General features: G+C 39.9%; 1 protein-coding gene across 1 annotated transcript in view; it reads right to left on the reverse strand.

Annotated features, from left to right (window-relative positions):
* Window positions 1–17,053: 17,053 nt before the first annotated feature.
* The window catches only part of SIM1 (SIM bHLH transcription factor 1), a 78,806-nt gene continuing 69,504 nt past the window's right edge, over window positions 17,054–26,355 (reverse strand). Inside the window, exons 10-11 of the mRNA XM_061626275.1 lie at window positions 23,651–24,056; window positions 17,054–18,030 (exon numbers count right to left, since the gene is read on the reverse strand). Coding sequence (XP_061482259.1) covers window positions 17,297–18,030; window positions 23,651–24,056 — 1,140 coding nt within the window. The 3' untranslated portion in view covers window positions 17,054–17,296. The remainder of the gene's footprint in view (window positions 18,031–23,650; window positions 24,057–26,355) is intronic.

Consider the following 26,355-nt stretch of genomic DNA (forward strand, 5'->3'; position numbering starts at 1 on the left):
TGAGAGGCACGTTACCAAATTCTTCCAAGCTACAAAGGAAGTGGATTGGACTGTGAAAGACCAACCCAAATTGTGTTTGCATTTTGACAAATTTGTAGGGCAGTACAATACCTCAGAGAGGAGGTCAGGGTCTCCTGCTCCCCTGGTGCATTCACTATAGCTGCCCAATTTCCCTGCTTTTTAAAGTTTGATAGAAATATCTGTGGGCTATAGGTACATTCTTAAACCACAAGTTTTTTTGCCTGTTAGTGAATTATTTATTAAATTCTGCCACCAGTGATATGTTTGCATTACTCCCATATGCTATCAGATTCAAACAGTAAATACCATTCATATTCATTCACAATGAAGAAATATGAAATAACTAAGCAGTTGTACTTGTGGTTGGCTATTTTGACAACACTACAAAGCAGAACCATACGATGTTATTTCGAGTCAGGCTGCTTTGAAGCCTGCTGGCACCTGCAGTATAGCATATTCACTACTGTACTTTAGAAGTTTGATCACAGAAAGCAATGCTATCCTGTCTTTTAAAAAAATTGGGATCAGTTGTTTTTCTTTAAGCAGCCTGTCTGATCATTGTGCTAAGGATAACCAAACATTTCTTTTGTGCTAAATGCATGTATACATTTGGAGCCCTAGTAGGGTTGCCAGGTCAGCAGCATTCCAAACCCTGAGTTTTCAGGGGTGGACCCTAGTGATATCATGGGGGCAGGCCCTAGTAATGCCACAGAGTGAGCCAATTAAGCATGATTCATTAAGCATCAACCACAGTTGCTTGGAGCATACCACACAAACAAACAAAAATCTCTGATTGGAAATTAAGATAGAAATCTTAGCTAAATGAGGGTGTTTCCAGGTCCAGCTGAAGTAGCGGGCTCATTGCTTCTCACCCACTTAGGGAGCCTGGGTAAGGAACATTTAATCTAGCATACTTGCTTCTGGCAAGAAGGGTTTAAGTGCTCTCAGGCCAGGCCAGTCACCAGAAGGCCATTGTAGAAGGGAGCCTAGTGTGGAGGTGTTAGATGGGAGCATTCAGGAGTAATGATGGATGCCCGTGAAGGCTGCTATTTTAAACACATTTACTAAGGGACTAAGCCTCATAGAACTCAACAGGACTTACTTCTGAGTAGATATTGTTAGAATTGTGCTGTTGGTAAGGCTTGACTAGGGAACCTCTGTAAAGATACCCATATCCAAGCAGGGTTGGAAACCCCTGCCTGGAATGCCCTGCCTGCCTTTTAACGTGGCTGCTCCAAACTTCTCTGAAGACTTGATCTTTCGCTGCAGAGAGAGTTTTGAGAAATGAGTAAGAGTTTAAAAGATCCTTTACTCTTTCCTGCCTACCCTAGGGCTGCTATAAACTCACTTTGACAGCCAACCCAATTCCAATGAGTAATTGACAGAGAGAAAACACATATGGTTTGGTCTACCTTCACAGGCAGGAGCTTGGGAACAATAGCAATTGAAGCCACACTTCCCATTATGTGAAATCTCTTTTACCACTATTGGGCAAGAAACAAACTGTCATGCAAACAACAAGGTGCATCATCAGCGGGTTTCAGGTGATTGAGCTGAGCTCGTGGAACCACTGTTGTTGCTTCTATGGATATAAGGGAGTGAAGTCAGAGGTAAATTATTATTATTATTATCATTATTATCATTATTATCATTATTATCATTATTATCATTATTATCATTATTATCATTATTATATTTGTATCCTGCCCTACCTCCCACTAGGAGCTCAGGGCAGCAAACAAAAGCACTAAAAACACTTTAAAACATCATAAAAACAGATTTTAAAATATATTAAAACAAAAGGTCTATTTCCTATGTTGTGCAGAATGGACCTCCTGATAAGATGGTATCTGCAGGAGGCCCTCACCTGCAGAGCATAGTGATTGACTGAGTATATAAGGAATAAGACAGTCTTTCAGGTATCCTGGTCCCAAGCTGTATAGGGCTTTGTACACCAAAACTAGAACCTTCAACTTTGCCCGGTAGCTAATAGGTAGCCAGTGCAATTCTTTCAGCAGTGGGGTGACATGTTGGTGATACCCTGACCCAGTGAGCAGTCTTGTCACCACATTTTGCACCAGCTGCAGCTTCTGACCAATCCAGCCTGGATGGACAGCAGTGGTCAGGCTATCTCAGTCCAGAAATGGCTGTAGCTGGCTTACCAGCTGAAGCTGGTAAAAGGCACTCCTGGCCCCTGAGCCTCACCTGGGCCTCTTGCGACAAAGATGGATCCATGAGCACCCCCAGACTACAGTCCTGCTTTTTGAGAGGGAGTATGACCCCATCCAAAGCAGGCAACTGACCAATTATCTGAACTGAATGAAATGCAAATAAAAAAGAAAAAGACAGTGATGATTTCTTAAATGCAGTACCATACCAACAGCAACAATTTATGTATGTATGTATGTATGTATGTATGTATGTATGTATGTATGCATGTATTTATTAAATTTATATACTGCCCCATAGCCGAAGCTCTCTGGGCGGTTTACAGCAATTAAAACATTAAAAACAAATATACAAATTTTAAAGAGTTCCTAACTAATAACCAAAACTAAAAAATATAATAGCCTCTGTTCTGAAATTTGCACTGGTTGCTGATTTGCTACCAGGCCAAGTTCAAGGTGTGCTTTCCATGTTATTGGTACCACATAATACTTGTTCTGCTGTTGTAAGAAATTGATCCTTTAGAGTGGCAGTACCTACCCTTTGGAACTCTCTGACATTAGCCAGGTACCTTCATTGTACTTTTTTGGCACCTGCTAAAAACATTTCCGTTTAGGCAAGCCTATCCAGGCATGTAGAAGCTATTATGTTTTCTTAACTGTTTTCTTAACTGTTTAACTGGAAAGCACAAAAGCAGGACTACAGCTGAATGTCAGAAAGACTAAAGTAATGACAACTGAAGATTTATGTAACTTTAAAGTTGACAATGATGACACTGAACTTGTCAAGGATTATCAATACCTTGGAACAGTCATTAACCAAAATGGAGACAATAGTCAAGAAATCAGAAGAAGGCTAGGACTGGGGAGAACAGCTATGAGAGAACTAGAAAAGGTCTTCAAATGCAAAAATGTAACACTAATCACTAAAAGGATCATTCAGACAATGGTATTCTCGATCTATGTATGGATGTGAAAGTTGGACAGTAAAAAGCGGATAAGAGAAAAATCAACTAATTTGAAATGTGGTGTTGGAGGGGAGCTTTGCACGTACCATAGACTGCGAAAAAGCCAAATAATTAGGTGTCAGAACAAATTACACCACAACTGTCACAAGAAGCTAAAATGATGAAACTGAGGTTATCCTACTTTGGACACATAATGAGAAGACATAATTCACTAGAAAAGACAATAATGCTGGGAAAAAAAGAAGGGAGTAGAAAAAGAGGAGGACCAAACAAGAGATTAATTGATTCCATAAAGGAAGCCACAGACCTTACAAGATCTGAACAGGGCGGTACACGACAGATGCTATTGGAGGTCACTGATTCATAGGGTCACCATAAGTTGTAATCGACTTGAAGACACATAACAACAACCAACCTTTTTTTAACTCATTGTTGGTTTTATTATTTTTAATTTTTTAAAACATCTGTCTTTATTTTTGCCAATAATTTGTTTTAATTCCTTCTGTAAACCTCTTTTAGGTTTTTTACAATAAAATGATATATAAATGTTGTAAATAAAACACGTAAATAAATTTCAGCGTCACGGTGGCCCTTAGGTCTCTTTCCTCTTTTAGGCACAAAGGAAACTACTTTATACCAACTCAAGTCATTTGGTACCATCTAGCTCAGTACTGATGACATGGACTAGCATTGGCTCTCCAGGATTCCAGGCAATATGCTTTTCCAGAAACTGAATTTTGGATCTTTGCATGCAAGGCATGTGCCCTACCACTGAGCTATAGCCCTTCCCCTGATTAAAAAAGTATCTTTTAAAATTGTTTTTTTTTCAATTCACTAATAAAAGCACACACATCTCGGGCTGATCCACACCATTCATTTAAAGCACATTCAATACACATTTGAAGCACGTGAATCCCACCACAGAATCATGGGGCCTCTAGTTTGTTAAGGGTGGTGGGAACTATAACTGTGAGGGGGAAACTACACTTCCCAGGATTCTTTGGGGGAAGTCATGCACTTTAAATGCGAGTTGGATGTGCTTTCAATGTATTCTGTGGATCTACTTCATAAACTTTGCCTGCATGTAAATCATTTTGATTAATTTTTTAAAAATGGAAATCAGCTACAGAATTTACTGGGTGACTATGGACAACTCCCCATCTCTCAGTCTAATCTGCCCCTCAGGGTGAAAACAACAGAGGGGGACCACCCCAAGGAAGACGGAAATAATAATGTACAGCCATAGTGTGAAATCAGGTGCTTATCAGGACATAGTATGAATAAATATTTATATAAGCATGAGTGTCAAATATTGTTATTATTTACACAACCTGTAAAGATATTTATAGTGCAATCCTATTCGTGTTTACTCAGAAGCAAGTCCCAATGTATTCAGTGGGGTTTACTCAAAAAGGGAAGCATGCACAGAACTGCCACCTCAAGTGATAAGGAACTTCACTCACCCAACCCAAAATTCAGAATTATGCTACTTTAAATTGTTTTGCAGCTGTTTTATACTTGTTTTATGGTTATTGGATTTTAAATGGATATATTTCTTGTGAGCTGCCTTGATTTCCAATAAGCAACCTTACCTCACAGGGTTATAGGAAATACTCTATATACACATACTGAAGATGTAAAAATACATACACCCCATATAATAGTTTATTGTCAAAACCAGTTGGTCACTGCAGAACATTTTTTTTAAAAAATGTAAAATCAGTATTAGTTTCCTAAAAAATAAGAACAGTGACATCTAAGTAAGTCCTGCTTAATTGCTTAAAATTAATTGGAGGGGGAAAGATTTACAACACAGACACAACCCTTTGCTATGTTCACTCAAATGTCCTAATAATTCACAGTACAATCCTATGTCTACTCAAAGGTAAGTCCTATTGAATTCCATGGGGTTTACTCCCAGTATGTGGGATTAGCATTGCAGTTTTACTCCCTGAAAAGTGAGTATAGGATTAAAGCTTCATATTAGGAAGGTTTTGAAAACAGGCTATGAATTAGACAAATAAACTGCCCTTTTCAACAGCACAGGAAAATTTAAACTTGTTTGACTCCTCATAATTAGAAAAGTATAACACATTGTAGTGACATCATAAGCTGCATGTACACTTCTTTTACATTTCTGTTCAAAAATTATTTGAAAGATAAAATGTATAATATGCTATTTTTGCAAGTAATTAAAAAAACCCTGCATGGACACTTTTATTATAATAATAACTGAAATTGCTTACAGTAAATAATTGCCTACCAAGATCCTGCTGTGAGTTTTTGTTCTACATTTCCTGCACACAGAGAGAAAGGGGCTTTTACTACTGCTGCAAGCTATAAACTTACTCAATTTATGAGATTTTCAGACAAGCAGGAAAAAACAAGTTTTCTGCCCTTGCAATCGGTTCCATCGATTGCCTGGAGGTAAACAAATCCCTTGTCAATCATAACCATGACTTCACTTATTGACTACAAACCTGAAAGGGCAGGGTTAGAGCAGGCAGCTACAAGCTCATTTAACAGAAGTTGTGGGAGGGGAGTGGCTGACATTTTGGTGTATATCTCTTGGACCAGACCACCTTGAAACTTTTTTTAAAATCAAGGCTGAGAGTCCGGAGAGTGGGGTGACTCACCCAGAGACCTGGAGAGGAGTGCAAAACCCTGGAGTCTCCGGGCAAAAACTGGAGATTGGCAACCCCAAGTCCTAATAGTGCCTTAGACATCTCCAGTTGCCCCTAAGATGACAAACAACCCTGTTTTTGCTTTATTAGCCATCAAAAAGATAGGAAACAGACTGTCATTCTCTCCCTTGATTGCCATGGATGGGCTGTGATGGAAGCACAAGCCAGTCTGGCATAATTGAAGAGACTTCTTTGAACTGGGCTGTTCATTAGATAGCAATGATTTTCCTTCAGAGTGTTCTGCTCAACAGTCTCAGGTTTAATTTAAACATGAAAAAATGTTATCTGTGTGGAACCATGCCTAAACCGATCTGCCTTACCTTCACATGCAGTATAACCATACCTATGGCCTGGACAGATATCATGTTATGTACTAATGTTGGACACATAGAAGCCAGTGACTTGTTTAGATATGACAGAAGATGACTCGGATGCTGCACGAGTCAGTTTTTTTAAACCTTACCAGAATCAGGAAGCAGATTGCTTGGGAGCTCTGATTCCATTGATAACTTAGGCTGAATCTAAGCTCTAGATGTTACTTGACATCTGATCACTTACTGATTCAGCACTGAATGATTCACAGCTAAGTATGTGAATGGCAATGATGCTTGATCAATTAAATGCAAGCTCAAGGTTAATTGAGACATGTGCCACTGCACCATAATGTGGAGACTCACGTGTATATGGCAGCAGCATTATGGGAAAGGAGTGTTCCAGAAAGTGGCATCACACTAGTGGGAATCACTATAACTGCAGTCCAAAGTTATCACTACATTTAGGCCAAAGTGAAATTTTAGGTCCTGTTTGGTTAAACATTTGGGGAATTGTGAAGGAAGCAAAAAGAGTCACAAGATTTCATAGGGGTTTTCACACTTGCCTAGGGTTCCTTTGCATAATTCCTTTCACAGTGCAGTCCTATGCATGTCTTCTCAGAAGCATGGCCCAAAATGGGCCTTAATGTCAAGAAAGACTATACAGCAAGAGGAGGTAAGCTATGCCTCTCCACGTGTTGTTGGCTTACAGTTCCCATCATTCCTGAATTAGACATGCCTGAGGCCAGCATCTGGAAGGCCATAGGTTAGTCACTCCTGGCGAATAGCATAGTAGATAAACAGCATAGTGGTTCATAAAGAAGAGTCATGAGTAGCAAAAATGTCCCTAAGCAAAGGATAAGCTTTTAACCGCAATCAAGAAACCAGACAGAGACTACATATTGGTAGCTGTATTTTTTAAAGAAAAAATTCTTCACATAATAAATACATCTTATACACATTGACTTCAAATTTACTTCAGAAATATATTTACAATATAAATAATTATAAATGGGAACAATTTTCAAGATATTGGCAACATAGCTAAGTTGAGTTTCCTACATTACATTCCAAAGGAGAACTTCAAATTACAGATGTTATGCTACAAAGTCACTAGAACCTGAACATTGTAAGTCATGGTATTTGTAATGTTGGCAATCCTGCACTTTTGCCATACATATATATGGATTCCTGATCCTAAATGCATTTGCTCTGAAGTGCTCCCAAGAGCTTCCCCATTCACTTCGGTGTAGGAGGCATACATTTCTTTACATGCAGAGCAGCCCATTCCATTGAGGTAAAGGGAGAGTTTGTATGTGCAGAAGGAGCTCAGTATGTGCATTTGAGCACCTATAGAACTCTGGGTCAAAGACATTATTTGGAAGAAAAGACCTTGTGATTACTGTGGAGCCTATTTCCAAGTAAATATGTTTATGCCTATAGCCTTGTTTGCTGATCTTAAATGTGCTTATTAGGAAATTATTTCTTTTAGAATAAATGGGGTCCACTTTTATATCAATGGGTGGAATCTAGCTGGTCCTCCTAATGATGTTGCTCCAACAGAAGGCATCTGCTACTGGAGTAGGAGGAGGGGATTTCTGCTGATGTCCCCACACACACTGCAGCCCCCAACACTCCAGAAATCTGTTCCCCATTAGCAGACATCTCCCTTCTGGGTCAAAAGCCCATGTACTTGCTCAAGGCATCCATTGAATAAAACCCCATTAGTTTAGAAACAGGCTGTGTGTATGTCTGTTAAAAAGAAAACATAACACGTATCATTATCTTAGGAGTGCTCTTAATTACAATAATATATTTCAGACCTTTTTTTAAAAAAAACAAGATATCCCTTTAAGGAAAATAAGAACGTGTCAATACTTAACAGAAAATATTTGTGCATATTAATTTATTTCTTAATGTAAAACATTTTTCTTTTATATGCTTATGTATTTGTTTTTAGAACATTTTTCCATTTGAAAGCTAAGTCACATGCATTAAAAATAAATAAGATTTTGCTTTTTTATATAAATAGTTTAAATGGCTACAATAATAATTGAGCATATTTGTTTTTACTGTTAAAAAGAGAGATTAGTAGCAGTGAATAGAACTGGACACTTTTTCAGCCCAGTCCTAGCCAAGCTAGGTACAATTAAGGCTATTGATTTCAATGTCTTAAGTGCACTTAACCTGAATAGGACCAGACACTTTGTCTTGGAGCATAATTTAGGGTCCCTTCACAGAACAGGATTTCCTGCCTTCCCCTTCCCTCTGAAGTTGCTTCCCACATACACACACAATCTCCTTTAAGGGTTGGGGAACCTCTAGAATAGAACAGTATGTGGCCTGGGAATTGCAGCAGGCAGGGGGAATATCAAAACTGCACAAGCAGGTACCTTCTGCTCGTACCACTGCCTTTTGAATCCAAGTCTTGGTTTCTAGTGCCAACTTTGCTCTTTCCTGACATGATGAGTACCATAGCATAAATGAGCCATCTTTCCTTGGTGAGTATATTCTTCCCATTTGAAGCCAAGATTAATGCACAAGACTTTTCTGTCTGGGAAATGAACACCAACTATCTGGTAGACTTCAGTGTAAATATGTGGCATAGTTTTATTACACAAAATTTTAAAAATGCACTGCCATGTCATTCTATAAGGACAACAAAACCTTCTGGATCCCCCCCCCAATCAAAATATTTCATTTTGTCTTGGTGCACACTGAAGGTGATGTTCGATCCTAAGTACAGCCACAAATAGATGGCAGTCTCTATAATTTTGATGGGAATTAATTGCCTTGATGTTTTACTTGCATTGTTTCCATATTCTTTGAAAGGTAAAAGGAAAACCATGAGATGAAAAAAAAGAAAACTTGTTTAAAATTCATAAACAAAGTAATATAATTCCTACAGAAAATCATCCAAGCCAGAGCAGAGCCTGATCTGTAATTTTGCTGGAAGGAAATCATTTCACAGAAGGCAAGTATGGCAAAGCTACAAAGCAAAAATTAAATTTGGGGAAAACTGAATCCATATAGTTCAAAATCCCACATAAAGGTTGAATTTTGGATTTCATGCTTTAGGCTGCAATCCAATACATAACTACTCAAAAGTAAGCTCCATTGTGTTCAATGGGACCTATTCCCAGGTAAGTGTGTATTGGATTGCAGCCTTAGTTTCAAGTGCAGTTTTAGCTTTAGGGGTAGATTTCAGGTTTTGGCAGATACACGTAGGAATTTTCAAACTGTGATAAAAACACTGAGTTTCAGAGAAAAGAAAGCAAGTGTCCAATTAGCAATGGAAAGCAAATAACCATTTGGTTTTTGTTATTAAAACACCAAACACCCCAGGAAGTCTTGTTCCAGATGAGGAAGAGCATGATGTCAACATGCATTTTGCAAAATTTGTTTCTCTCCAAAACATGTTAAAAACAATTTGAAGAATTAAATCTTAATTCAAAATACACACCTTTCAAATGTGTCGTATGCACAATTTCACATGAGATTAAAAAAAAAAAACTCCAAAAATAAGACCGATAGTATTTCTGCATGAGACTCCCTGTTAGTTCAATGTTATCCTGTCCTGTTTGTAAAAATGCTGCACAATAGCATGTAATCTGTATTTAGAAATTGATGGAATAGCAAACCAATTCAACATTGACAGATTGTAGTTGACATAATCAGGCAGAGATATTACATAAGTACTTCATTGTGAAGAGATCTAGCTGAGGCTTAAACACACAGGCTTTCCAGCTTAAACAGCTGCACAAAATGGATTACCTCTCAGGCCTCATGCAGACTCTAGAGCATGCTATCTGATTTTGCCAACTCTTCTTGGGATCCTTAGAATTTCAGCTTTCATTTTTTATACAGCACACTGCTATCACAATCCTAAATGAATCTATACTGAAGAAAGAAAAAGTAGATTTAGATTACAACATTATACCCTTCACTTAAGACCGAATGTTCAGACACTCTAAAACACTCCACACAGAGCGAACCCATGGATGCATTTTGTGGAGGAAGCAACATCTGCCCCAGCACAACCAGGTTTGCCAATGGCACTTCTTCATAATGATTTATGCAAGGAGTGCCTGTAGGAAATAGGCTGCCTGGCTCACAATGTGATCAACAAAGGGTACATTCATTAATCTGGTTGTACCAGGTCAGACATCATTTCTTCCACAGGGCTGTGTTCTGTCCATAGGGATACACCCTGTGGAGGTTAGGGCTGTGCATCTGGTCCAGATAAATCCCGGATTTTAAATCAAATTGGTCCAGGCCAATCCAGGATTTGTCTGAACTGAGTCAAAGCAGCCCTTGATTCCCTGGGATCAGGTCTATCTAGAGCAATTTGGGGTTGTCAAAAGGGAAATGGTTGGGTAGCGAGGAGGGAGAGGGGTGAAGGAGACAATGCAGACAGGAGTTTCTACCTGCATGTCTCCTTCTTCCCCTCCCCCTGCCACCAACCACATGTTTAATTAGGGTTTGAAACCCTGATTAAACATGCATTCATGGGGGAGTGGGAAGAGAGAGAAATGATGCAGGTAAAAGTCTCTGCCTGTATATCTCCTTCCCCCACACACTGCTGACAACATGTTTAATTAGGGTTTAAGCCCCTGATTAAACATTAGGATTATGCAAAAAAAAGAACCCATTTCAATTCAGAGCCCGGGTCGAATCGAGGTTCCAAACTGAATTTGGGGTGCTTTATGCAACCCTAGTGGAGAGTTTTAGAGGATCTGAACTAGGTGATTTCAAAGCTAGTCAGAAGCAAGGTGGCACTGGAGTCTTTTGCAAACTGGACCCCTTCATTTGGCCAAGTCGTATATAGAGGATACCACATAATGGTGAATACAATTATCTCAGTCCACTCCAAATGAGATTTCAAATTTGAATATGGTAAGTTTTAATAATGTTACATAAAAACTTGATCATTTGATAATTTTAACACCTTAAGTGATCTGAAGAGAATATAAACACACATTTTGAAGATGAAGATAGTTGGAGAATTTTCCTCCCCAGATTCATTTCAGCTCTTTTTAGACTGAAAACTGATGGGCAGTTGGCCTACCCAATTTACCTTGCAGGGTTACACTTGCTAATGTAATCACATTGCCTACATTTTATCAGGAGTGCTGGGATATTCAGTGCTACATTCATTCTCTTGAAACACCTGTATTCCATTATGGGACCAATAATAAATACCATGTCAGATTTACCAAAGGAAGTTACAGCTCAAGTATACATTAATACTCAAGTGAGAACTGATAGTCATTTAGGATGGCATCCAATTAACTCAGCCTATCAGTGCAAGGATTTACTCTTGCACAATGGGACATCCCCTCTATCCTCCTCACCTGTGTTCTATGCCCATACTAAATCTGCTTCAGAGGGTAAAACTGATTTAGAGGGCACACAGGAGAATGGAGGAAGGAGTTCAATTCCACAAATGGAAATCCTTGCAATGATGGGACCATGACCATTGGACCATTTTGGATACAAGCCTTAGACCTGCAGTCCTGCAGTCATTATGAAAGTGTATAGTACTCCCATCGCCCATTCACCAAATTCCTGAAAGTGTTATGCATGATAAGAGCATGACAATATGCCCATTAGCTATGGTCCTTTATGTCTTCATAGTCTTACAATGCAGATTTCAGTGCTAAGCAAGCTGGTTAGATCTGTATTGTTATGTTAATATGCTGTTGGAGTCACCCTCTGTTGTCATTCTTTAACACATCACTACATTATACCTCATTTATATACAACATGGATGAGCTACCATTATCCTTGACCACTGGCCATGCTGCCTGCAGCTGATGGGAGTAGGAATCCAACAACATCTGGAGTCCTGCACGTTTCCCATGCCTCTCCTAGAAAGTCTTATTTTCCCACTGTATTCCCTTTTTTATCATTTTAATATATTAAAATCTCTGGGTTGCAGAGTGGTGTTCCCAGTATACATGCAAGTGCATATCTTCAGTGGCCATGTTCAGTAACATGCATAGAGAAAACACATCAGACCACATAAAAGCAGCACATTTATAAAATGTGAGCTTGTAGCCAGACTAAATTCACACAGAGCCATCTAATGTGTGAACTAGCATCTCCAAGAATAGGGTATATATATATTTTTAAATGTTACTATGGATCATGGTAACGGTCATGGTTGTGTATACTGCTGCTATGAGGAAGCATCAGTTTACACAAGTGGGTCTCTACACAAGTGGGCCTCTCACTCACAAAGGGCTCTTATGGGGCAGCTGATCAGTGGCACTTGGAATCTTTGAAGATCTGAACACTTTGTAAAGTGTAATGATGCCCCCTATTTTCAAGCCTATCAAAGACCCAATCTGTGTTGGAGAAAGAATGGGGGGGAAATGGTGTTGCTGGGAATACCAAAACAAAGATTACAGTTAGCCCAGGCTGGCTGGCTGACCAAGAATTATGGTTGACTCACTAGCACATCCTTTGCCAACTTTGTGCCCTTCTGATATTTTGGACTACAACTCCCACCAGCCCCAGGTTGGTAAAGGCTAATATTTGCCTTCGATCAATGGAGCTCACTTCTGATTAGACATGTATAGGATTGCATCGGCTTGCCTACTGCCCCTCCCTGTCATTAAACACACTACTAGTGCCATTAAGTGAAGCTGCTGACACAGCAAAGGGCTACTTGATCTGAAAATTTACTGGAAAAGAAAGGAAACTTGATTTGGAAAAAAAATGGGGGGGGAAATGGACTGCCTTCAAGTCAATTTCGACTTATGGCAACCCTATGAATAGGGTTTTCATGGTAAGCAGTACTCAGAGGGGTTTCACCATTTGAAAAAAGGTTTGTACAAATATCAGCAGATTAAATATCAAAATTCATGGAAAATTCAGGTTTCAAACTTGTAAACTATACCCATTAAGGACACATCCTCCTAAGAGCTGCTCCCATGCAACTTTGTTTCATTCAGACTTGTAGAATACTTAAATAAATAAATAAGACTTGTAGAAGACGAACATTTAAATATAATTCAAGCACTTTGAAAAGTATTGTTGTTTTTTCTAAGGTCAAAGTAAGATATACACTTTGGCTGCTTAAAATTATATTTTCACTTGTGTGTCACACATATGACTGTGCAACGTAGAAAAGCTGTTTCAGCCCACTCCCATTGAACTGGCCCATTGCACTGAAGTGCTTATGCTGAAATATTTGCTGCATTAATAACAAAAATCATGAGCAATCTCAGTAAATGATGAGCCACTGCTAAATAAAGATAGCTTAAAGCTTGTTTTTTTTCTTTTTTAAACAAAGGCTGACAGAAATAATTTCAAGTATTTCAAAATAGCTTCCATAGCTTATAAAAAAAAGTTATGAAGTCTCTGAGAGCTGCTGAAAAAGTGCTTTAAATCACAGGCATAAAGAGTTAAATATGTTGTGGAGAAACAAATGCTCTTAACCACCAGTATTGTTGCCCTTAGCCTGTACATTTCCAGGATGCAGCCTTACACACTTGCTTTGAAGTTAGTCTCTTTGAAGCTAATGGGATTTATTTCTGAGTAAACTTGAGTCCTATTTATCATGCATTCAAGATTATTTGTGCTCATGATACTGTTGGGGTGGTCATACATAGTCCCACCTTTAATACTATTTGTGCCTGCCAAAGTTTATTGGGGAAGGCAAATTACAACAAAAATCATATAAAAATCTATCGGAATAGACCAGTAAACAGTAAACCTACTCCTGTGCTTCTGGAGCATGTGTGCCGTCATTCTGAATTAGCAGTCAGTGCACTGTCATTTCTGGCAGCTGGGAGGAAATTAGGAGATCTTGACGGCTTCCGGTATCTATTTCCCCAAATATTCCCAACAGGCAGAGGTCAGATCTATAACACTGTTTCCACTTGTGAATTGCTCTCACTAGATCAAGGCACATTTATTATTATTATTATTATTATTATTATTATTATTATTATATGCTGCCCTTCCTCCCAGTAGGAGTCCAGGGCAGCAAACATACGTGTTACATCATGCTTCTCTGTACCAGTGTATTATTCTATTAAATTTGCATTTGTGCATGTGGGAGTCTTGGACAACCTGAGCATTGGAAGCTTCTGTTGTCTTAATTTTATAATGGGGGGGGTCCCTTCTGTCATTTATTTCTACTTTCTTGGGAGGAATAGTTAAGAAAGGTGGGAACATGAATGAATTACATAATTTCAAGTATTTCCTACTGACCTGAGTGACAGAACTTTAAGCATTTGTTTAACCCTCTCACTGAAAAATCAGTGGGACTTAAAAAGGCTTTATTTTGACTGGATCATTATTTGCAGAAGCTACAATTCTAGAAACATGTACCAGGAAGTCCCACTGAAAACCTCAAATCCAGCTTTCTCTATTAATTAAAACTATATCTAAATTTTAAAAGCCTTTCTAGTTAGAGTTAATCTTAATAAAACAGAAATCTTGGGACTTGATGTGTTAAAAGCTATGAATTACCTAAGTTAATATCTGTACATTTTCTAAGGAAAATGCGCTAATCGGGTGAAATTACATCTGTCACCTGGCTGATTCCCTCAACAATTGCAGATACTTCTTTGAAAGTAAATTCTACACTTTTCCAGTTTAATGCAGCTTATTTGATTTTATTAATTACACTAAAAATTCATTTGTCAACATGAAGTAAATTTCACTTGATTTCAATGAGTGGGTTAGGACAACCTAAGCTATACAGTAGGACCCCGCTCATATGGCAGGTTACGTTACACCCCGCCGCCTAAATGCGAAACCTGCCGAAAAGAGGAACTCAGTCAATAAAATGGTGCCCAATGCCTGAAAAATGCCGTAAAAGCAGAACAAGTGCCGTATGAGTGAGGCCTTACTCTAATTTTAGCCGTCATATTAACGGAACATCAAAAAGCGGGGCCCTACTCTAGTGGTAGGTTTCCTAGGTAGTTTTTCTAGAGTGGGTTTCACACATGGTTCTCTCACAGATATTTTTCACAATACATGAAGCCACTTCATTTTAATCCCCATTTCTGAAGTTTGAATAAAACAGATCAGAGAGGTTTGACTTAATTCACAAAAGGCTTCAACTGGCGCTCTTACATCAGCTTTGAGTGCTCTAGCTGTCATAATGATTTTTCTATTAGGTATTCTTTTAGTTGCCTTCTGGATCATTGTATCTCTATAGTAACAAGATTTTTAAACATTCATATATTGAATTTTCTTCTGTTTTTGGTATTTCTCCCCAAAACACCAGGGAAACCTAGTCCAGTTTCCTTTTGTCTCAAGGCATTTTCAGATGTGTGTTTTTTTTAAAAAAGTTTTCTTTAGAGCCATATCAAAAAACTAACTGAAATTGAGTGCTGGTGATGCAGTATCCCATCTCCATAAACTAGAAGGTGTAGTCTTGAAGGACTGCTGTAATCATGTATCCTTTGACACTTATGCAATCACATTCTACCAGGTGTCAGTATTACTGATGTTCTAGCAGGGGTGAGTACATTTTCCAGGGAACAGGGAACACTGCAGTGTGAAAGCTGGGAGAATATATCACTAAAAGTGAACACTGCTTCAAAGGGAACGCCTGAACCCATTGCAACTGCATAACAGCACATTTATTGAGCTATAAACTTATTGTCCAATTGATTTCTGAAGATTCAGTACTGTTATATTGTCCTCTGATCATCATAGACAATTCATGTGCTGTTTTGTCTTGTGACCTTTATAGGCAAAAATGACCAGAATAGTTTCTTATGGGGTGTTCAAACTAAAACCATGTTTCTTTACATCTGATACATTACATCAGAGCATATGTTACTTTGGAAAGAGCATCACTGGGGGGAGATGAGTTTGCCTTTCAAAAAACATTCCTAGAATTGGTAACAAATGATTCTGGCCTTAGGGCACCACACAACCAACCCTTCTAACTCCATTGACATGTTTCTTATGAACCCTCCCCTTTGATGCATTTTCAGATCATTTTGAAAGTGAGCGAACCAGCAATTTACTGTTGTTTTCTTGGCTTTTCCGATTTCTTTTGCATTTAACTCACAGAAATGCATTTTATGTCTTTTCTCAGCAACTCTTACAATAATTTTTCTACCCATGTTTCTGATCCTCAGTTTCTCTAGCTCCTCTTCAGATGGACTTTTCCCCAATTCCTTTTTTAAAAATAGTAATACAAGAAGTTCTCTCCCTCACCCCCCACCGTCTGCCTCACAATGCAGCCATTGTTAGACTGAGGACAGCCATTCAGGGCATGCCAGGCTATGGGAAATGAATTGTGTTTGAATGCTTTCTCCCTTCTTGCTTACCTTCCCCTATGTTAGGAATGGGAAACATTTGGCCCTCCAGATGTTGCTGAACTACAACTCCCATCAGGTCTTGCAAGCATGGCTAATGGCAAGGAATGATGGGGGTAAGGGCTCCTCTCCTTTAGATCTATGCAGTTACACCACCTCTGTTACTCAAAACCAGGATAAGAATGGCCCCTTGCCTTTCTGTTCCTTCCCTTGTAACAAGACTTCAGCTAGCAGTTCTCTTCCTGTCCATTTTGTTGCACAGCAAGCATGATTCCATGTCAAGTACCTATATTCCAGCAAATGACCATACTGACCTTGTCACTTTTGTATAGCCATTCTTTGCCGCCATTGGGGAAGCAGGAGCAGTACAAATATGAAAACACAGATAGCTTTGCCATTTTTTAAAGTCTGCATTTCACTTTTTCTTTTCATGGAAGGAGTGCATAGTGTTTTTGTCTTATTAGGGCCTGACAGGTACCAGCAGCTTTAGAAATTCTGCCCTCCCACCACTTTCGTCATACATTTCCACAAACGGACACAAGCTGCTCCCTTGGTGTGCTCCAGAGGCTCCCAGCATAGATCTCCACCACAATGTGGTGCTAGCTTTGCAATTCAACTTGCTAATGTAACCTTGATTAATACCAGTGCATTTTAAATAGTAACTTGGATAAGCTAACACCTCCCCAGGACCTTACAAGTACTCTTTCTAGTGCATTGTAGTTTATCAAATGCTAGAAACAGCAACAGTATGAAAACATGTGTGTCTGCTCTGCTGTTACTACTGCAGAGATACTTTCCTAGCACAAACTTTCTTTCATTTTGTTTTTCAAGGAAAGGGGGCTTGGGAAACACCCATCAGCTTCCATTGGTTATTATAACGGACGTCCCCTTGTGTCCCTGTGCTGGATCTTGCTGCATCCGTAGGTGAGAAGTCACATCGAAGTGCGACCCGTTGCAGCCCAAAGAATAGTTTCTAATGGTTTCGCTGTCATAAAGGTGCTCCAGAGCATATCCTGTGAACGTGTATGCATGCTTATCAAAGTACTGCCTATGAGAACTGTAATAGTTTGGGGAACCTGCTGTATTATCCCCTGGAGGCGACACTTCTGATTGAAGGCAGTCTTTAGCCAGTATCAAACTCGATTTAGAAATTCGGTCAGAATTGGGGCTGCTTATTCTAGACAGTGTCGTGGGGCTGTTGTCATAGTCATTGTCATGGGGGCTGATCATTTTCCCATCACGCTGCTGCGTGTGTTCACAGGGAGACGTGTTGGTGATGCTAGGGACCCTGCAGGCATCTCCTCTCAGCTGCTGCTGCTGCTGCTGCTGCTGGTAGTTTGCAAAACAAACAGAGTGTTTTTTTGCTGCTCCGTTGATGGAAACCAGCTGATCAGGAGTTGACTTCCGCAACTGTAGCCTGTTTTCTTCTTCTTTAATCATTTGCTGAGTCGCTCTTATTAGAGTCTCAATTTTGCTCGGCTCATGTGGGCTGCCCTGATACTGCTCAGAGTGGTATCGGTCACCTGACTCACTAGCAGAACCAGGATCTGGGGAACTAACAACACTTTCTTCATCCCAGTGCCCTCTTCCTAGAAAGTGGGGTAAAACAAAGGAGGTGAGTAATCAGCAATGGGCTGTACACAGAGTACAGCAGAACATTCAGAACCTATGCATGTCCAGTGGGAATATAACTGTTCCAACAATTACAAGCCTTCTGCAACCATGTAATCGTGAAATTAGGCTTCACCAGCTACTGTTTCTTGGCCCTTGTTGCCAGCTCACAATATTGTAGTGTCAGCAGAAAGCACAACTGGCAGAATTCCTCTGGCAAGGTATACACCAGCCTTCCCCAACCTGATGCCCTCCACATATTCTTGGATTCCAGTGATCTCCAACCCCAGATAGCATAGCCAATGGTTAGAAGTTATGTGAGTTGTAGTCCAAAACATCTTGAAGTCACTACTATGAGGAGGGCAGATTTAGACTCTAGGACTGTGGTGGGGAACCTCTGGCCATAGGCCAAGCTAAGCCCGCTGGGCTTCCCAATTTGTCCCACGAAGTTGGTTTTGGCTGGTCATACCCACCTATCACTCACCTGACATATGACATCAGGTGTAACTTAGAATGGACTCCTGATTGTTCCTTTGCAGATGGGCTTGCATTTGGCACTGTTTAAATTTGGCGCAGATTGCAAGCTCTACTGCTTTCAGCTTGGGCCATATGACATGAGATGATTGCCAGGGGATGGCCCCACCCACATGTCAAATGTGACTCATGGACAATTGGCCACTTTTTGATCTGGCCAGGTGGATGAAAGCAGTTACTGACTCCTGCTCTAGGATCTAGTAACTATATGCCCCAGGCACCCTCCTTTGCTTATTTCCTTCCACAATCACAACTTCTTCCTGTCTCAAAGTCCTATGAGCAATTTGGCCTAAGGCCTACCATTTTCTTGCTTTCTCCTTTCTTAAAAGCTGTGACTCCATTATACATTATCTCTTGCTGGGCTTTTGCTCACAAAAGTGGAGAAGTTATTTTTGAAACTTGGGGGGTGGGTCTGGGGCAAAGTCTAATATTTTGGGGAGAGGCAGATTGTTTACCACATTAGATGAGATGGCAGAGAGCTTTATACTCTCCTTTACTGAAAAGAAAAAAAAATCCCAACTTTATCACCTCTTCAAACAGTAGCAGAGCTGCAGTGATGCTTTTCCCAGGGATATTGTTGGGGGATTTTTTAAAAAAGAGAGAAGGCTGCCTCCACTGATAACTTTCTCTAGCTTCACACAGGCTGGCCTGCAAACTGTTTATTTCCCTGAGCAACTGAACACTCTTGTGCCACCACATAGCCTCAGCCAATGTCAGAAGCTTCATGCCTCAGAGTGCAATACAATATATGGTTACTAATCAATATTACAAGGCAATTGTATCAGGAGGCTCTAACTTCAGAGTTATGTTGCAGTGTTTCAACATACATTCAGGGTGTTTTACTCCATATCAAGTCCTGACTAGTCGATACAGTTGGTGGCCCAATCAGTGCATTCTGTATATGTAAGCCTGGGAGGCATCCCAAGAAAGCATACCTGGCTTTGCATAAGACAATTCCTGTGCTATTTGTTTGTACATTGTGCTACTGTGTTTGTACATTACAGTGCCAAATTTAGAAATGCAGGAGGCTTCCAGATAGACATAGTTTTGCAGGAGAATCTTGTGGTTCAAAGTAAGATCAGGCACCTATTATGCTAAACACCATACAAATGCATGGTAAAAGAATCAAATATTTGAATATGTTCCTGGGAACAGAAGGCATCCACATAGCAGAAGCATATTTACCCATTGTCAAACAGTTTTATTTCAACTGCTCCTTTAAAACACAATCAGAGATGAAACCTATCTCCTCAATGTATATAGCTATCTGCACTGACAATTGAATAGGAATGATTTGTCTGGTAAGGGTCACCCCATGAGAGACTCCATAGTTAATGCAAGCTGAACAATATGTGAAAATCTCTTTTATCCAATGAGCATTGGCAGTGTTATCTATTTTTTTATGTTGGACCTTTTCACTTGGTTTCCAAAGCCAGATGACTGAAGAATTTCATATGTGTTAGGAAAAAAATTTGCTAAGCTGAATCCACTTACTATGTATAACAAAGTTGGTAACTCCAGGCATATTAATAGCACCATTACTATTCTTGAACTAATACAACAATGATCATCAATGGGTTTTTCCTGACCATTAGTTTGTCAGCAAAATAACCATAAAGAAGCAAGCATTTAGTAGAAAAATACTGACATGAATATTTGACATTGCAACTATAGGCATACTTTTGGAAGTTCCATTGAGCACACAGCACTTATTTGCAAGTGAACACTTATTTCCAAGTGAACAAGTGGATTATCCGAAAAATCTCTCTCTAACACATGCACACCACTCCAGGGGTGCAGGGTCCCAGCTAGGTCCCTATGTATGAGCCAACTAGCATGAAAACAGAGCATGTTAGCCATTGAGAAGATTGCTTGTCCTTTCATGCTGATTGGAGCAAATCAGAATGAAAGGAGGTGAGCCAGCCACTCAGAAGACTCTTCTCAGTAGCTAACACACAGCCTCTCCTTTCATGCTGATTGGCTCGCGAGACAACAGGGAGAGCAAGAGAGATGAGGGAAAGTGGAAAAGGGGGTGTGGCTGTGAGGAGTGTGTGGCATGACTATCATGAAGAGACTCTGCATTTCTGAATTTGCCACTACACTACTGCACCACCCTGAATATTGAGGGGCAAAATCAGATTTCCAATTACAGAAACAAGGAAGGTAGTTCTATTCTTAAATCAAATGAAATAAACTGAAAGTAAGGTCTGCTGTTAGCTTCTTCCTGATAGAAAGCAGAGCATTTAGACCAATTTGAAGGGGAAATAACATAATCATACAGGTACACTTTTAAGTTATCATTTAGGGGACAGCAGAACATAAAGGAAAAAAATATAAAATCCATATTTGGGCAATATCTTTATTATGCCACCCAAAATATCACCAGATAGTGTGCAAACATTTGCTTTCTCTAGAACTCTCATCTATCATCGTATATCGCAAACATACATTGGATAATGGAATGAACCAAGGAATTTCAGAAGGAAATCACCCTGTGCTTTATAGATAACAGCAAAGCCTTTGATTGTGTAGATCATGAAAAACTATGGAATGCTTTAAAAGAAATGGGGGTGCCACAGCATCTGATTGTCCTGATGTGCAACCTATACTCTGCACAAGAGGCTACTGTAAAGACAGAATATGGAGAAACTGATTGGTTCCCCATTAGAAAGGGTGAGACAGGTGTATTTTATCACCCTTCTTGTTTAATCTATATGCAGAACATATAATACGGAAAGTGGGATTGGACCAAGATGAAAGAGATGTGAAAATTGGAGGGAGAAATATCAATAATCTAAGATATGCAGACAATACCATACTAGTAGCAGAAACCAGTAATGATTTGAAATGAATGCTGATGAAAGTTAGAGGAAAGCACAAAAGCAGGACTTCTGTAACTTTAAAGTTGACAATGAGGACATTGAACTTGCCAAGGATTATCAATACCTCAGCACAATCATTAACCAAAATGGAGACAACAGTGAAGAAATTAGAAGAAGGCTAGGACTGGGGAGGGCAGCTATGAGAGAACTAGAAAAGGTCCTCAAATGCAAAGATGTATCACTGAACCCTAAAGTCAGGATCATTCAGACCATGGTATTTCCGATCTCTATGTATGGATGTGAAAGTTGGACAGTGAAAAAAGTGGAGAAAAGAAAAATCAACTCATTTGAAATGTGGTGTTGGAGGAGAGCTTTGAGCATACCATGCAAAAAACACAAATAATTGGGTGTTAGAACAAATTAAACCAGAACTATCACTAGAAGCTAAAATTATGAAACTGAGGTTATCATACTTTTGACATATAATAAGAAGACATGATTCATTAGAAAACACAATAATGCTGGGAAAAACAGAAGGGGCGTAGAAAAAGAGGAAGGCCAAACAAGAGATGGATTGATTCCATAAAGGAAGCCACAGACCTGAACTTACAAGATCTGAACAGGATGATTCATGACAGATGCTATTGGAGGTCACTGGTTCATAGGGTTTCCGTAAGTCATAATCAACTTGAAGGCACATAACAACAACAGAACTCTCTATCCTATTCAGGTGTGGTGAACCTGTGGCCCTCCAGATGTTACTGAACTACAACTCCCATCATCTGTGTTGATTGGCCATCCTTGCTGTGGTTGGTGGGAGTTGATATTCAGTAATATCTGGAGAGCCAAAAGTTGCTCACTCCTGAGCTAGATGATAAACTGAGCAGGTAAGGGGGAAAGTTGGCTGTTTATGTGCTAGGCTCATATCAGGCTGCACTAAGGCCTCCTAGGAACAAGAAACATTCATAATTGCTGATTCCCCCATCTCTGGAACCCTGGGTAACAGCCAGCTTTGTGGTTCCAGAGAGAATCATGAACACCTGCTGACTTCTCTCCCATTCTAGCATTAGACTGTGACCAGATGCAGACAACATGACCTCAACATCAGCCAACGTTTCTCCTCCCCACTCCCTTATTTTTCCTAGCCTGGTGAAGAGTTCCACAGAACTCAAAAACTTGCACAATATTTACTGATATTTTGGTTGCCCAACTAAAACCTTTGCCATTATTATGGATTATGGATATTTTCTAGTGGCCCAGCATGGCTGCCTTTACTTTTTATAAAGAAAGATATTATCTTTATGATGACAGAGAAGTGCAGATGAGTGCTAACAAAATTTAAATGGATTTTTCAGTATTTAATAAGCCCATAAGGATGAGCTAGACTGGGACTGGAGTACACATGTGAAATTCATTGCAAAGGGGTGGAGGAATTGAGGATCATTGCCAAAAGCTCCATCTAGACACCCTTGTTCAATTTTTAATGCCCAAGAGAAGGAGAAAGTATATACCATCTACTTATTAGACTACAATTCCCATAATCCCCAAACACTGGCCATGCTGGCTGGGGCTGATGGAACCCAGTTCCCTATGCCTATTCCAACAGGACCCTACAAGCCTTCCTTGCAGGTAGGAATGGGGGAGAAATTCGATTCAGTTCGCATTTAAAGCCAAATCTATCAAATCTGCATTTCCCAAAACAATATGAGTGCCAAAACACAGTCATCCTTCAAAATTTACACTTATTCAAATTTTGTCGTGCAGTTTGCCAACCAAAACATGTTTACATCATTGCATATATTGGGGAAAGCGTGCATAAAAATGAATATATGAGTGAAACATAGCAATAAAAATTCATTATACTGGGAAAAATGATTGCAAAAATGTGCCCAGTAGTCAAACAGCATACAGAAATGTGTTTATTAGTATTTTTACTACACTAAAATAATGTGATTTTTTTTAAAAAAAAATCTCAAACTGCTGCAGAAATTGGAAAGCTGAATTTAAGATTGAAAAAAATGAGCAATGGAGAGAACTGAAACTGACAGATCTTTCCATCCCTGCTTGCAGGTAAGGTAACAGTCAACGAAGAGGCATAGACATCTCCTAATATCATGGCAGGAACCATAAATAAGCCAACTGAGACCATTCTAGACAGGCCTTTGAAACTCTGGCTCTGTGTTGCTAACACAACCTGTCTCCCAGTGTGGTGGGTTTCTTTCTTTCTTTGTTTACCACTTACCATGAATTCGGTGAATGGAAGTTATATGAGGCATGCTGTTTTCAAAGGCTTCTCTGCTCTCAGGAGAAGATTTGGTTACGGAAAGGCCAGATCGAGAACCCCACCACATTTCCCTTCCAGGCTGTGGTGTGCCAAGGAAGTATCGGCCAGCCTCACACCTTCCACCTTCACAGGCCTGCGTGTGGAAGTGTCTGTCATCAGCCAACCTGGAATGGTCAAGTGCAAAACCATAGCAGAGAGCACTGCGGTCCGAATATTGTCTATAGGCACAGGAAACATCATGATGCTGAGAATTTGGCCTTTCAATGGGATCCATTAATTGCGGAGAGGCTGTGTCGGTCAGTGGGCTGCCACCCCACTGGCTTTCATGGTCAGATTCAGATCTTTCTGTGTGAAATCCAGAATACTGCAGTATATAAAGAAGAAAAAATAAGAAGAAATAAAGGGTGGAATATTGTCTATGATAAGCAATTTGATTTACTGATTTAGTCCAATTGACAATTCACAAATCAGAAGCTTGGACACAAGGAGGACTAAGTCGTTATATCCACATATTTTCACATAACTGGTTTGTGCATTAGGGTATCTATGCTTACTCACTGCAAACCCAGTGTTTTACAGCTTTCTGCAATGAAGCCATAAATGATTAATAAAAGCCATAAAAGTCAAATGGGGCTATATTGTCTATTCAGCTGCAATTGCAAAAGGAGAAAATCCCTTTAGGATCCCATGAAGAGGTATCAAACCTATTGCTACTTCTAGTCCTGTCCACATAATCCTGTGCTTGTCATGATATTGCTATGTTGTGTCTTGCGATATTGCTATAGTAGCAACACCACTCAGTCTGCTTTATCTACTTACTGTGCCAATATGGTGCTTCAATGAAACTCACAGGCTAAAACGTTCCCTCCTTAGTTTGACCTACCTTTAATACCTACTTGCTGGCAATCAAGTTCAAAAGTGGCATTTCTTAAGTGTTTTTTAACAAAGACCAGAAATCAATGTTGTGGCAGACATTTTCACCTTCTCTCCTTGTTTCCAAGTTACTTTTGCAATGTTGTCTTTCCCAGTATCCTGAGCCACTCATTTAAAAGGCTCTTGAGCAGAAGTATTTAGGAATCACCCATGTGATGCTCACACTCACTTTTGCAGTGCAATCCTATGTATATTTACTCAGACTTAAGTTTCACTTAGTTCAATGGTACTTAAGGTGCTTCCAACCTGTTGCTATTTCACGTGGGATTCAACCACATGCTTGTAAATTCAGATTGTGAAATTGTAGCTGATTGGGAGGTCTTAGAATCATAGCTTAGTATAGTTGGAAGGGGCCTATAAGGCCATTGAGTCCAACCCCCTGCTCAATGCAAGAATCAAAGTTAAAGCATACCCAACAGGTGGCTGTCCAGCTGCCTCTCAAATACCTCCAGGGTTGAAGAGCCCACCACCTCCCTAGGTAATTGGTTCCATTGTTGTACTGCTCTAACAGTTAGAAAGCTTTTCTTGATGTTCAGCCAAAATCTGGCTTTCTATAACTTGAGCCCATTATTCTATGCCCTGCACTCTGGGATGAGTGAGAAGAGATCCTGGCCCTCCTCTGTGTGACAACCTTTCAAGTTGAAGGGTGCTATCATATCTCTGTTCAGTCTTCTCTTCTTGCGCAAGAAACCCACTTCTCCAACAGATCAAATTTGTTTGTGACAAGGAAAGTGATAGGGAAATGCACTGGAAAGTGTGGTTGTATAACAATTGCTTTGATGCAACATCTTGTAACCTTCCTGCAAACAAATCAGAATAAATCCTCAATAAACAGGTAATCTGGAAGTGCCCGTACTATTTGTTAGTGTTTAGGATTGCAGCCTTAACATAATAATGCCACACCCAGTTGCACTCCTTATTGTTTTCACATACCATTCAGATTTAAACATCTGAAGAAATGTTTAATTTCCTGAAGAGGAAAGTTTTTGTTGTTCCTAACTGTGTGGTAGCTGCAGTTCTGAGATTAGAAGATTGGACTCTCTGAAGGGCCTTGTCTTTAGCACTAAGCTTGGGCTTTCTTTAATGTTCCTCATTCTTTTTCATGGTTATCTATTGCTGGCTCATTTAGATAAGTATGTAAGCTCATGAATGACTATGTCAAATCACAGAATTTGTTTCTGGGTTTCTCTCTATCTCATCCACAGCCAGCACCAGACTGCAGGGACGCTTGACACTGCTACATGCACTACCACTGCTGGTGGCTTAAATAGCCCTGGCCATGTCAACAGTTTAGTGTACTGCACACGCATAGTTGCCATCACCCAAGATGGCAGGTGTTGTGTTGATGTCCCTACCGCCATCTCGGGTGATGGCAACCATGCATGCACAGCATGCTTGCATGGCGCCACAGCTCCGTAGCCAGCCTGCATGAACAATGAAGAGTGTTGCCACTCCGCACTCCATGACCCAATGCTAGCACAGATGACAAAGTGGGAGCTACACCTGCCCAGCACCCGCACCAGGGGCCCCTCTCAGCACCAGGGGCCTTTGGCCAGTACCCAATCTGGCCGCTTGCTGGCACCAGGCCTGATATAGCTTTCTTCATACTGACAAGGCCAGATCTTGCATTATACAGCAATGCATATCAGAGACAGAATTCCAAAAATTGTTTTCTGTAGCCAATAAGACCTGTTCACCTTTGTCATTCAGCATTTACTCTACTTCCATTA

This window comes from Rhineura floridana, chromosome 4 (assembly GCF_030035675.1).
Source record: "Rhineura floridana isolate rRhiFlo1 chromosome 4, rRhiFlo1.hap2, whole genome shotgun sequence".
Lineage (NCBI taxonomy): Eukaryota > Metazoa > Chordata > Lepidosauria > Squamata > Rhineuridae > Rhineura > Rhineura floridana.